The sequence below is a fragment of the Mesoplodon bidens genome (assembly GCF_964165515.1).
Source record: "Mesoplodon bidens genome assembly, chromosome: 16".
NCBI classification, from domain to species: Eukaryota; Metazoa; Chordata; class Mammalia; order Artiodactyla; family Ziphiidae; genus Mesoplodon; species Mesoplodon bidens.
Window position 1 is genome coordinate 28,441,740 of NC_138173.1, and position 14,472 is coordinate 28,456,211.

The following is a 14,472-nucleotide window of genomic DNA, read 5'->3' on the forward strand; positions in this document are numbered from 1 at the left end:
ATCTTTGACAATGATAAAAGAGAAAAGGAAGCATGATTTAATAACCAAATAGATATGAAGAAAATTGCCAGTACAGTTATGAAGCCAGACCAAAATGTCGGTAATACTTAGATTAGTTGTAGCATATAATTTTAATGAAACCAAGATTATAAGTTTGATTCTGATGTGCACCTACTCCATGAACTCTGCATAAAAATTTCTGTATCCCTAGCCAATTTCAGCTGGAAGCCCTTTTGGTTACACATAGGCAAGATGAGAATGTGAATGTATTAAATACAATCCATCACTACCTAGGACAAGTTCTCAAGGAGTGTTTTATTATCAATTAGGGTTCAAAACTATCAAGTTTCTCATTTTAATATCATTGACAAAGGAATGGGTTAGGATGATAATAAATCAGAGGCAAACATCAGAATTACCTGCAGAGCTTTTTAATAATACATATGCATGTGCTTCCCCCTCAGACTTTCATTCACTAAGACTGGGATCAGACCCAGGTATTTTTCTCAACAGGTGCTTCTGATATGACCCCTCTGTTAAAATCCACTGGATGAGCAGACAGTTATGAATTTCCATTTTTCCCTGATTTTGAAGTAATAATAAGAAACAGATATCTTTAAGACTGGAGATTCAGAAATCAGCAACTGGAAAAGGAAAAGAGTTAATAGAAAAGGAAAGTAATACTTCATATATTATAATCAAGGTTGTATAATTAAATGACATTAGCATCAGGAGTCTATGTAACCAGAAAGAGGGATTTAGGTCTTTGGAAATAATCACAATGAATAAGGAAATATAACTTGTTCAAAATTTAGTTCTTTATTTCATTTCAAGTTAACGGATGTTTCAGATATTTTATTTAAAATCTACTGATTGTTGAACAAGAGTACATTAGGTATTACTAAATAAAGTATAAAATTAGGCCTTTAGCTAAAAGGAAAATACTGTGTTTGATTATGGACATCTTGCCAATATGATGTAATATCAAAGGGAGGTGTTTGTTAGAGAATAGAAAAATTTCACCAAAGCTTAAATGTGGTAATCATGAAAAAAAATTGTAATAGAGTAAAATTGTAATGATCATAGAGGTGATCATTTAAATTAGGAAAAATGTTAGTTTTCAAAGGGAAAAAAATTAGGAAGTCTGTATTAGAGATTAGGAAGAGGGGAGTAAACAGAAAGGGATGATGATATTGGTAGTACTCTCAGGAATGTTGTATGATAGGAGAGAGAGTTTCAAGCAGAAATCAGTAGCATCAAATACATTGAATCCTAGGAGAATGTAGGTTAATAAAATCATAAGATGATCTCTCAAAAAGATGGTAATTTATAACCACCACCAGCAATTTTAGAAATGCAGTATTTAAATTAAAGAGTTTCTTTGGAAACGGAGGTTGTTTCAGTTTTTAAAGTCTATAAGGGTAAGTCAAATTCATGATTCAGCATTCCTAATCAGCACAGGACAGTGGAAAGATTAAGTCAGAAGACTGGGTATCATCCAAATATGCTACTGAGAAGCTACACAACTTGAACAAGTTTTCTAAATTATAAAATAGAGGTAAATATAAAATAAATATAAAATAAATTACCATGTATTATTCATCACAAGAACCTATGAGAAATAAATGGAAAATACACATGTAAGTACTTTGTATAAAGTATAACATTTTCCCTATTAGTATTTGAACAAGTTAACATTTTATTAACCTCTGTGCTTTAAATGAACATCACAAAATACAAAATGTATAAGAATAAATTTTTCACTTTTTGCATTTTTTAAAATACATTTTCATTAAGAAATGTAAATGTTATAAAATTTATATGTTGATTTAGGTTCATCAAGTTGAAGAAGAAATGCGTGGACTTCTGGAAGAAACATGCAAGAACAAAAAAGCAATGGAAATAAAAATTAAGCAACTTGCTTTTGCTCTAAATCAAATTCAGCAAGAAATGTAATGGTTCTGAGAATGGATTGAATTGAAATGAACCAGCAGACCTATTGTAAAAATGATTAAATATTGTGATAGTAGTAACTGCTATGACTTTGAAATGTCTCTTTCTACACATTTCATTCTGATTATATTTTAAAAGACTTGATCAAGTATTTATTAATTGTATATGTAGGTTTTTTATAATAAATTGTTGACAATATGTGTATTAGAAAAACCTATCAAAATAACTAAACTTAAAACACTTTTTCTCGTTTCTGTGCTATACATTGTTTGTTAATTACACATTTGCCTACAAATATGTTAATGAAAATTAAGATTAGTATTTTGACTATATGAGGGAAAGTATTTTAATATTGTTGTTAACCTTACTGTGTTGATGAAGAACTAATTATATTTATTGGTTGTCCTTTAGTTGACATAGTGCCATTCTTTTGAAATGCTCATAAATGTAGCTAAAAAATATTTTAAATCTATATAAAGGTTGTGGTATTTTTAAGAATGCATATGTATCTCCACATCACTCATAATGACCCCTTTTTATATAATGCATATGACTTTTTCATTAAAGATTATATTAAGGTTTTATAAACATTGTCTCAAGAGGAACACTACTGTTCCACTGTCACTCTCTCATTTTCCCTTTTTAGTTATTATTTATAAAGAGAATTCTTATTTTGTAACTGGAAACAGTTTTCTTCCATTTCACATCAGTTCACTTATTACTATTTCACTTTTGTCATCTCTTATGTTCCTCTGTATTCAGAACAAAGATTTAAATACTATTCTCCTTAGTATATAGAATATATACTTATACTTAATATATACCTTAGAATATAATACCTAATTCTTAACGAATAGCCAGTGAACTAAGTTTTTAAAATTAAATGGAATCAAAAAATGTAAATGTAAAGAGAGGGCCCCATTTTGTTATAGGCAAGATTTATACTGAAATCCGTGGGACATCAAGCGTGTCAATATATGTAATGGGAGTCTGTGGAGGAGGGGAGGACATAAGAAATATTGGGGGAAATAATAGCTGAAAACTTCCTAAATTTGATGAAAAAGATTAACCTACAGATTCAAGAACTTCAGTAAAACCCAGGATAAGCACAAAGAGAACCACACCTAGACACTTTACAGTCAAACTGTTGGGAAAATCTTGAAAGCAGTAAGAAAATACGATTTATTTCATATAAAGCAACAATATAACTAACAGTTAACTTCTCATCAGAAATAATGGAGACCAGAAGGCAGTGAAAGACATATTTTAGGTACAGGAAGAAAAGGAACAGTAAATCAAGAATTCTACATCCAACAAAATTATCCCTCAGAATAAATGCAAAACAAAGGAGACTAGAAGCAGTGGGCTGACAGAGTGCTCAAAGAAAAAAAAAAATAGCTAAGAATCTTGTATCCCACCAAACTATCTTTTAAACATGAAACCAAAATCAAGTCATTCCCAGGTAACTGAGAAAATGTGTTCCTACCAGACCCACCTTACAACAAAGGCTGAAGGAAATTCTTAAGGCTTCAGGTCCTTTCAGAAGGTGACCCTAGAGAGTAATTTGAATACACATGAGAAGAAAAAAACACCGGTAATTATAAAAGAATGTAAATACAAATTTCTTTTCCTTTCACCCCTTAGCTGATTAAAAAAGCAAATATATAAAACAATGTGTATAATTGTATTATTGGGAGTAAACCATAAAATGTAATATTTCTCAATATCAGCACAAAGGTGGGTGAAAGCAAAGCTGTATGGAAGCAAGGTAATAACAGGAGACAGTAACTTGAAATCATAGGAACAAGTGACAACAATAATGAAAATAAATATGAAAATGTAACTATTTGCTCTCCTTAGACTTTAAGTTATATAAAACAACTATGAAAACAGTTGCAATTATAAAATAGATGTAACATATATAACAAAGCACAAAAAGAGGAAGAGAATAGAGCTATATAGGAGAAGATACTACATTTCATTGAAACTGGGTTAGTATAAATCTGTTGTATATTCTGATAAGGTATATATAAGCCCTTGTGAAGCCATTAAGGAAGTAACTCAAGTAAAAAATAGAGGGAATTAAAATGTTATACTAGAAAATATTTGTGTAATACAAAAGAAGCAGAAGTAGAGCAATAAAGTATAAAGCAATTATTAAATGCAATAAAAAAGACAAGATATTTAGAAAACAAAAAATGGCAGAAATAAGTTCAACTCGTATAATTCAACTACATCAATAATTAGGTTAAGTGTGACTGGATTAAATAATCCAAAAGACAAAAATAGACAAGAAAACAAGATCCAACTGTGTGTTGCCTACAAGACACTTTCATTCAAATATGCAAATAGGTTGAAAGTAAAAGGACAGAAAAAGATGTAAATAGCAACCATAAGAAACATGGAGTGGCTATACTAATATCAGACAAAATAGACTTTAAAACAAAAAAAATGTATTAGTAGGAAAGATGATAAAATGTCAATTTATCAGGAGTGTATAATAATTATTAACATGGATGTACCTACTGGCATATTCCCAAAATTCATGAAGCAAAACTGACAGGCTTGAAGGGAAAAAAAGGTAATTCAACAGTAACAAAATTCAATGCTTCACTTTCAATAATGGATAGAACAATGAGGCATAAGATCAACAAGAGAACAGAAGACTTCAATGACATGGTAAACCAATTAGGCCTAACAGACATCTGCAGGACACTTTCAACAACAGCAGAATCTTTACATTCTTCTGAAGTGCACATGGAACATTCTGCAGTATAGATTAGATGGTCAAAAAGCAAGACTCAATGGGTTTAGAAGTATTGAAATCACACAAAGTATGCTCTGTGACCACAGCGAACTGAAATTAGGAAGGAATAACAAATTTGGGGAATTTACAATTATGTGGAAATTAAACTCCTAAATAAGTACTGGATCAAAGAATAAATCACAAGGGAAATTAGAAAAATTCTTTGAGGTGAATGGAAATGAGAAGAATATAACAAAATTTATGAGATGTAACTAAAGTAGTCATCAGAATGAAATTTTTATCTGCAAGCAACTACATTAAAAAAGAAAAACCTGAAATTAATATCCTAACCTTCCACCTATAAATACTGGGAAAAGTGGAGCAAACTAAAGCCAAAGCAGACAGATTGAAGGAAATAAAAATTAGAGCAGAAATTAATGAAAATAGAAAAACAACACAATCAATGCACCTAAAATTTTGACTTTGAAAAATCTACAAAATTGACAAAGTTTGAGCTAAATTAATTCAGGAAAAAAGGGCTCAAATTACTAGAATCAGGAATAAGCACAAGAAAATAATAATAATAAGGGTGAGAGGAAACTTTGGAAGTTGAATATGTTTATGGCCTTAATGATGGTGATAGTTTCATGAGTTTATACTTATTCCCACTCATCAAATTGTACAGACTATGTACAGCTTTTGCATGTCAATCATACCTTAATACAGTGGTTTAAAATAAAAAACGAACTCCATAGGCAGTAGAATCAAAAAGAATAAAATTCTTAGGTATAAATTTAACAAAAGAAGTGAAAATCTCATGCTCTGAAAAGTACAAAACATGGTTGAAAGGAAACAAAGAAGACAATATTCATGGATTGGAAGACTTAAGGTGGTAATTCTCCCCAAATTCATCTACAGATTAAATGCAATCCCTACCAAAATCTGAGCTAGCTTATTTGCATAAATTGACAACATGGTCTCTAAAATTCATACAGAAATTCAAGGGACCTAGACTATCACTCTTGAAAAAGTTGGAAAACTCACACTTCCTCATTTAAAAGCTTACTAGAAAGGTACAGAGGGACAGCAGCCAAGATGGCAGAGTAAAAGGACCCTAAACTCACCTCCTCTCAGGAGCACACAAAAATAACAAAAATCTGCAGAACAACCATCATTTTAAAAGACTGAAACCTACCAGAAAGTATCATTTAAAAAGACCGAAACCTACCAGAAAATATCCTCTACAGCTAAAGACATAAAGAAGGAACCACAATGAGACTGGCAGGAGGGGCAGACTCATGATATAATCAAATCTCATCCCCACAGTGTGGGTGATCCACAAACTGGAGAATAATTATATTACAGAGGTTCTCCCACAGGAGTGAGAGTTCTGAGCCCCAGCCTGGGGTTCCAGCACTGTGAAGAGGAGTTCCCAGAGCATTCAGTTTTGAAGGCCAGCAGGGCTTAATTGCAGGAGCTCCACAGGATTGGGGGAAATAGAGACTTCACTCCTAAAGGGCACACACAAAATCTCATGCATACCAGGACCAAGGGCAAAAGCAGTAATTTGATAGGTGCCTGGGCCAGACCTACTTGCCGGTCTTGAAGCATCTCCTGGAGAGGTGGGGGGCAGCTGTTGCCCACCATGGGGACATAGACACTGATGGCAGAGATATGGGGGAGTGTTCATCTATATGAACTCTCACTGGAGGGAGACATCTTGCTTGGGTCATTAGCACCAAGACTTGGCCCCACCCAACAACCTGTATGCTCTAGTGCTGGAATGCCTCAGGCCAAACAACAAACTGAGTGGGGACACAGCCCCAACCATCAGCAGACAGGCTCCTAAAGACTTCCTGAGCCCACAGACACCTCTAGATACGCCCCCTAGACATGGCCCTGCCCACCAGAAGACCAAGACCAACTCCAGCCCCTTGGGGGCAGGCACCAGCCCCTCCTGTTTAGAAGCCTGCACAAGTCTCTAGACCAGACCAGCCTCAACCACCAGGGGGCAGACACCAGAAGCAAGAAAACTAAAGTCCTACAGGCTGCAGACAGAGTCCACAAATGCAGGCCAGACACTATCCTGGGACCAGCTGGTCCCTAGCCATTGGGTGACAAGAGGGGAGTACACTGCTGGAATGCATAGGATATCTCCTACAGAGGGCCACTTCTCCAAGGTTGAGAAACATAAAAAGACTGCACTTTTAAAGGGCATGCACAAAATCTCACACACTCTGGGACCCAGTGCAGAAGCAGTGGTTTGAAAGGAGCCTGGGTGAGACCTAACCTGCTTATCTTAGAGAGTTTACTAGAAAGGCAGGAGGCAACTGAACTCACCCTAGGGACATAGACACTGGGGCAGCCATTTGAGGGAGCTCATTCTACCACGTGGACACTGGTGCTGGCAAGCACCAATTTGGAATCTTCCCTCTAGCTCATAAGCCTCAGGACCCAGCCCTGCCCCCATGCACCAGTCTATAGTCACCAACACTGGGACAACTCAGTAAGCAGGTACAAAGCCCCCTGCACACACACACCAGCATAGAAGCTGCCTTAAGACTCACTGAGCCCACAGCCTCCCCTGAACATGACCCTGCCACCAGAGGGCCGAGGAACTTGTCCCCACACACCAGTGTGCAGGCCTAGACCTGGGACCCCAGGGCCCTGCAACCAGAGACACTAGTATCCAAATCCACGTACCAGTGGGCAAGCACCAACCACAGAATCCCTGGCCTCGCTCACCAATGAGCCTGCTCTAGCCTTGGGATCAGTCTCACAGACCAGAGGGCAGACACCAGCCCCAGGACAACTGCAGCCCCACAGCCTGTGGACCCAGCCTACCCACCAACAGTCCAGCCCCAGCCCTGGGACTGGCTGGGCCCTGGCTCTGCCCACCAGCAGGCCAACACAAGCTTCAGAACACCCCAGACCCCACAACCAGGGGTGTCAGGAGCCAGTCCCATCCAATAACAGCTCTGGGACACCCTGGGCCCTGCAGGAAGAACTCAGGACATCGCTCTGCCTATGGGTAGGTCATCACTAGCTCCAGGACATGGCTTCACCCACCACTGGGCAGGAACTAACCCTGGGATCTCCTGGAAGCTGACAGCCCATCAGCGAGCGAGTACTAGCCTTCTGGGGTCCCACCACCAGCTACCTCATGACACAGCCTCAACAACCAATGGCCAGCAGCCTCCAAACAAGGCAGGGCCTGGCAACCAACTGGACCAGGGACCAGCCAAGCCTACTAGACTTCCCACAGTAGTCAGCCCACCACAACAGAAGGACCCAAGCAGTCCACATAGGGGGCACCCCTAGAGCATATAGCTCTTGTGACAAGAGTGGAGTGCACTGCTGGGGCGCATAGCTACATCTCCTACAAAAGGCTACTGCTGCAAGGCTGGAAAATGTAACCAACCTACCAAATACATAGAAATAAAAACAGCAAGTTAGGCAAAATAAAGTGACAGAGGAACACGTTCCAAAAGAAGGAACAAGATAAAACCCCAGAAAAAGAAGTAAGTGAAACAGAGATAGGCAATCTACTTGGGAAAGAGTTCAGGGAAAAATTGTAAAGATGATCAAAGAAATCAGTAGAAGAGGGGATGCATAGATTGAGAAGTTAGAAGTATTTAACAACATAATGTTAGAAAATACAAATAACAACCAAACAAAGACCAAGACTACAATAACTGAAATGAAAAATACACTAGAATAAATCAACAGTAGACTAAATTATACAGAGGAAAGGATCAGCAAGCTGGAAGACAAGGTAATGGAAATCACTGATGCCAAACAGAAAAAAGAATGAGAAGAAATGAAGACAGTTTAAGAGACCTTTGGGACGACATCAAGTCTACTAACATTTGCATTATTGGGGTCCCAGAAGGAGAAGAGAGAGAGAAAGGGACTGAGAACATATATGTAGACATAATAGCTAAAAAATGTCCTAACCTAGGAAAGGAAATAGACATCAAAGTCTAGGAAGCATGGAGAGTCCCAAACAATATTAACCCAAAGAGGAACAACACCAAGACATATTGTAATTAAAATGAAAAAACTAAAGATAAAGAGAGAATATTAAAAGCAGCAAGGAAAACAAAAAATCTATAATAGATACACACACACACAAAAGAAAGAAATCCAAGTATAACACTCAAGATAGACACCAAATCACAAGAGAATAGAACAAAAGAAGATGAAAGGAACAACAAAAACCCCACAAAAATAATCCCACAACAATTCACCAAATGGCAATAAGAACATACATATCAATAATTACTTAAAGTAAATGGACTAAATGCTCCAATCAAAAGACATAGAGTGGAGGGGCCTCCCTGGTGGCGCAGTGGTTGAGAGTCCGCCTGCCGATGCAGGGGATACGGGTTCGTGCCCCGGTCTGGGAGGATCCCATATGCCGCGGAGCGGCTGGGCCCGTGAGCCATGGCCGCTGGGCCTGCGCATCCGGAGCCTGTGCTCCGCAACGGGAGAGGCCACAACAGTGAGAGGCCCGCATACCGCAAAAAGAAAAAAAAAAAAAAAAAAAAAAAAAAAAAGACATAGAGTGGTTGAATGAATACAAAATGAGACCCATATATAAGTTGCTTACCAGAGACTCACTTCAGATCTAAAGACACACAGACTGAAAGTGAGGGCATGGAAGAAATTATTCCATGCAAATGGGAATCAAAAGAAAGCTGGAGTAGCAATACAAATATCAGAGAAAATGGACTTTAAAACAGACTGTTATAAGAAACAAAGAAGAACATTACCTAATGATGAAGGGATCAATCCAAGAAGAAGATATAACAACTGTAAATACATATGCACCCAACATAGGAGAACTTAAATACATAAGGCAAGCATTAACTAACATAAAGGGAGAAATTGACAGTAACACTATAATAGTAGGGGACTTAAAACTCTGCTTACATCGATGGACAGATCACCCAGAGAGAAAATCAATCAGGCAACACTGGTCTTAGAGGACACATTAGATCAGAAGAACTTAATAGATATACATGGAACATTCCATCTAAAAGCAGCAGAATACACATTCTTTTCAAAGGCACATTGAACATTCTCCAGGATGGACCACATGCTAGACCACAAAACAAGCCTTGGTAAATTTAAGAAAACTGAAACCATATCAAGCACATTTTCCAACCAAAATGCTATGAGACTAGGAATTAAGTACAAGAAAAAAAACTGCAAAAAACACAAACATGTGGAGGCTAAATAATATGCTATCAAACAACCAATATATCACTGAAGGCATCAAAGAGGAAATCAAAAAAATGTCTGAAGAGAGATGAAAATGAAAACACAATGATCCAAAATCTATGGGTTGCAGTAAGAGCAGATCTAAGAGACAAGTGTATAGTGACACAAGCTTACCCAAGGAAACAAGAAAAATCTCAAATAAACAACCTAACCTTACACTTAAAGGATCTAGAAATAGAAGAACAAACAAAATCCAAAGTTAGTAGAAGGAAAGAATGTATAAAGATTAGAACAGAACTAAATGAAACAGAGACTAAAAAAAAAATAAAGAAGATAATGAAACTAAAAGCTGATTCTTTGAAGATATAAACAAAATTGATAAACTTTTAGCCATCATGAAAAAAAGAGAGAGGGCCCAAATCAATAAAATCAGAAATGAAAAAGGAGAAGTTACAACCAACACCACAGAAATACAAAGGATCATAAGAGACTATTATTAACAACAATATGCCAACAAAATGGACAACTAGAGGAAATGGACAAATTCTTAGAAGTATACAATCTCCCAAGACTGAACCAAGAAGATTTAGAAAATAGGAACAGACCAATTACCAGTAATTTAATTGAATCAGGAATTTAAAAACTCCCAACAAACAGAAGTCCAAGACCAGATGGCTTCACAGGTGACTTCTACCAAACATTTAGAGAAGAGCTAACACCTATCCTTCTCAAACTATTCAAAAAGATTACAGAGGAACAAATGCTTCCAAACGCATTCTATGAGACCAGTGTCACACTGATACCAAAACCAGACAAAGATATCACAAAAAAGAAATTACAGCCCGATATCCCTGATGAACATAGATGTAAAAATACTCAAGAAAATATTAACAAAGTAAATCCAACAATATTTTGAAAGGATCATACACCATGATCAAGTGGAATTTATCCCAGGGATGCAAGGATGATCAATATCCACAAATCAATCAATGGGATAAACCACAATAACAAACTCTAGAATAAAAACCATATGATGATTTAAGAGATGCAGAAAAAACTTTTGATAAAATTCAACATTTTTATAACAAAAACTCTCCAGAAATTGGGTATAGAAGGAACATACCTCAGTATAATTAATAAAGGCTATATATGATAAGCTCACAGCTAACATCATACTCAACAGTGAAAAACTGAAAGCATTTCCTCTAAGGTCAGGAACAAGACAAGGATGCCCACTTTCACCACTTTTATTCAACATAGTATTGAAGTCCTAGCCACGGAAGTCAGACAAGAAAAAGAAATAAAGGGAGTCCAAATTGGAGAGGAAGAAGTAAAACTGTCACTTTGTGCAGACATGATGTTAAGATGCCTCCAAAAAACTACTAGAGCTCCGCAATGAATTTGTTAAAGTTGCAGGACACAAAATTAATATACAGAAATTGGTTCCATTTCTATACACTAACAGCAAGCTATCAGTAGGAGAAATTAAGGAAGCAATATTTACCATTGCTTCAAAAAGAGTAAAATACCTACAAATAAACTTACCTAGAAAGGTAAAAAGAACTGTACTCAGAAAATTATAAGACACTAATGAAGGAAACTGAAAACAACAAAAACAGATAAGCCATGTTCATGGATTGGAAGAATTAATATTGTTAAAATGACCATACTGCCCAAGGCAATCTACGGATTCAATGCAATGCCTATCAAAATACCAACAGCATTTTTCACAGAACTAGAACAAATAATCTAAAATTTTGTATGAAAACACAAAAGCCCCTGAATAGGCAAAACAATCTTAAGAAATAAGAACAGAGCTGGAAGAATCATGCTCCCTGACTTCAGACTATACTACAAAGCTACAATAATCGAAACAGTATGGCACTGGCCCCAAAAATAGACACATAGACAATGGAACAGATTAGAGAACACAGAAATAAACTCACACACTTATGGTCAATTTATCTACAACAAAGGAGGCAAGAACATACAATGGAGAAAAGACAATCTCTTCAGTCAGTGGTGCTGGGAAAACTTGACAGCTACATGTAAAAGAATGAAATTAGAACATTTTCTCATACAAAAATGAACTCAAAATGGATTAAAGACCTAAATGTAAGACCAGATACCATAAAACTCCTAGAGGAAAACATAGGAAGAACACTCTTTGACATATATCATAGCAATATTTTTGTTTTGACTGTTTCCTAAGGTAAAGTAAACAAAAGCAAAATTTAATGAATAGAACCTAGATAAATGTAAAAGGTTTTGCACAGCAAAGGAAACCATCGACAAAATGAAAAGACAACCTACTGAATGGGAGAAAATATTTGTAAGTGATATGACCAATAAGGGGTTAATATCCAAAATATATAAACAGCTCATACAACTTGATATCAAACAAACAACCAAACCATTGATTAGAAAATGGGCAGAGGATTTGAATAGACATTTTTCCAAAGAAGACATACAGTTGGCCAACAGGTACATGAAAAGATGCTCAACATCAATAATCATCAGAGAAATGCAAATCAAAACTACAATGAGATATCACCTCACACCTGCCAGAATAGCTAGCATCAAAAAGATCACAAATAATAAATATTGGCAAGGATGTAGCAAAAAGGGAACCCATGTACACTGTTTATGGAATGTAAATTAGTGCAGCCACTGTGGAAATCAGTTTGGAGGTTTCTCAAAAAACTAAAAATAGGGACTTCCCTGGTGGGCCAGTGGGTAAGACTCTGCGCTCTCAATGCAGGGTGCCCAAGTTCAGTCCCTGGTTGGGGAACTAGATCCCACATGCATCCTGCAACTAAGAGTCCACATGCTACAACTAAGAAATCCACATGCTGCAACTAAGACCTAGAGTGGCCAAAATAAATAAATAAAAAATAAATACATACTTTAAAAAAACTAAAAATAAAACTACCATATGATCCAGCAATTCCACTCCTGGGTATATATCCAAAGAAAATGAAAACACTAATTTAAAAGATACATGCACTCCAATGTTGATAGCAGCATTATTTACAATAGTCAAAATAGGGGAGCAACTTAAGTGTCTATCACTAGATGAATGGATAAAGACAATGTGGAATGTATTTACTATGGAATACTACTCAGCCATAAAAAAGAATGAAATTTTGCCATTTTTAATAACATGAATGGACCTGATGCGTATTAGGCTCAGTGAAATAAGTTAGACAGAGGAAGCCAAATATTGCTATGGTATCACTTATATGTGGAATCTAAAAATAAAACAAACTAGGGAATATAACATAATAGAAACAGACTCACAGTTATAGAAAATAAACTAGTGGTAATCAATGGGGAGAGGAAGGAGGGGTAGATAAGATAAGAGTAGAGGATTAGAGATACAAACTACTATATATAAAATAAACTATAAGAATATATTATACAACATAGGGAATATAGCCAATATTTTATAATAACTATAAATGGAATATAATACCTTTTTAAAAATTGTTAATTACTATGTTGTACACCTGAAACATATAATATTGTAAATCAAGTATATCTCAATAAAAAAATCACAAAGTGTAGAAAATATTTTGAATTGAATGAAAATGAAAATAGAACATGGAAAAAATTATGGGATGCAGCAAAACAATGTTTAGAGAGAAATTTATAGATTTAAATGCCTATGTTAGAAAGAAGGAAAGGTTTCAAATCAGTAATTTAACTTTCCTTTTTAAGAAATCAGAAAGGGACTTCCCTGGTGGCACAATGTTTAAGAATCCACCTGCCAGCGCAGGGGACACAGGTTTGATCCCTGGTCCGGGAAGATTCCCACATGCTGTGGAGCAACTAAACCTGTGTGCCACGACTATTGAGCCTGCGTTCTAGAGCCCATGAGCCACAACTACTGAGCCCGCACGCCACAGCTACTGAAGCCTGCATGCCCTAGAGCCCGCACACCGCAACTACTGAAGCCCCTGTGCCTAGAGCCTGTACTCTGCAACAAGCCATCACAATAAGAAGCCCACACACTGCAACGAAGAGTAGCCCCTGCTCGCCACAGCTAGAGAAAGCCTGCATGCAGCAACGAAGACTCAATGCAGCCAAAAGAAAAAAAGAAAGAAAGAAAAGAAACCAGAAAAAGAAGATCCACTTAACCCCAAGGATAAAAATATTAAATCTCAGAGCAGAAATCAATCAAATAGAAAAGAAACAAAAAAAGCAATAGAGAAACTAGCAATCAAACCAAAAGTTGGTTCTTTGAAAATATTTTCAAAAAATGATGCACTTTTAACAACTCTGGGCAATAAAGAAGAGAGAATAAAATTTTCTAAAATCAAGAATGAAGAGGGGCAGCATTATTGACTCTATAGATGTTAAAAAAGATTATAGGAAATATGATTAACAACTTTATGCTGACAACTTAGATGACTTAGTTGAACAAATTTTTGAAAAGATACAAATTCCCAAAACTGACTCAAGAAAAAATAGAATATCTGAATAAACCTATAATAAGTAAACTGAATTCCTATAAACAAAAGCTCAGGTTCAGACAGTTTTGCCAG

General features: G+C 36.3%; 1 protein-coding gene across 1 annotated transcript in view; it reads left to right on the forward strand.

The window, feature by feature from the left end:
- LRRCC1 (leucine rich repeat and coiled-coil centrosomal protein 1) overlaps nucleotides 1-2,525 on the forward strand; it is a 33,837-nt gene extending 31,312 nt beyond the window's left edge. Inside the window, exon 19 of the mRNA XM_081258751.1 lies at nucleotides 1,834-2,525. Within this exon, the coding sequence (XP_081114877.1) occupies nucleotides 1,834-1,956 (123 nt within the window). The 3' untranslated portion in view covers nucleotides 1,957-2,525. The remainder of the gene's footprint in view (nucleotides 1-1,833) is intronic.
- Nucleotides 2,526-14,472: the final 11,947 nt, after the last annotated feature.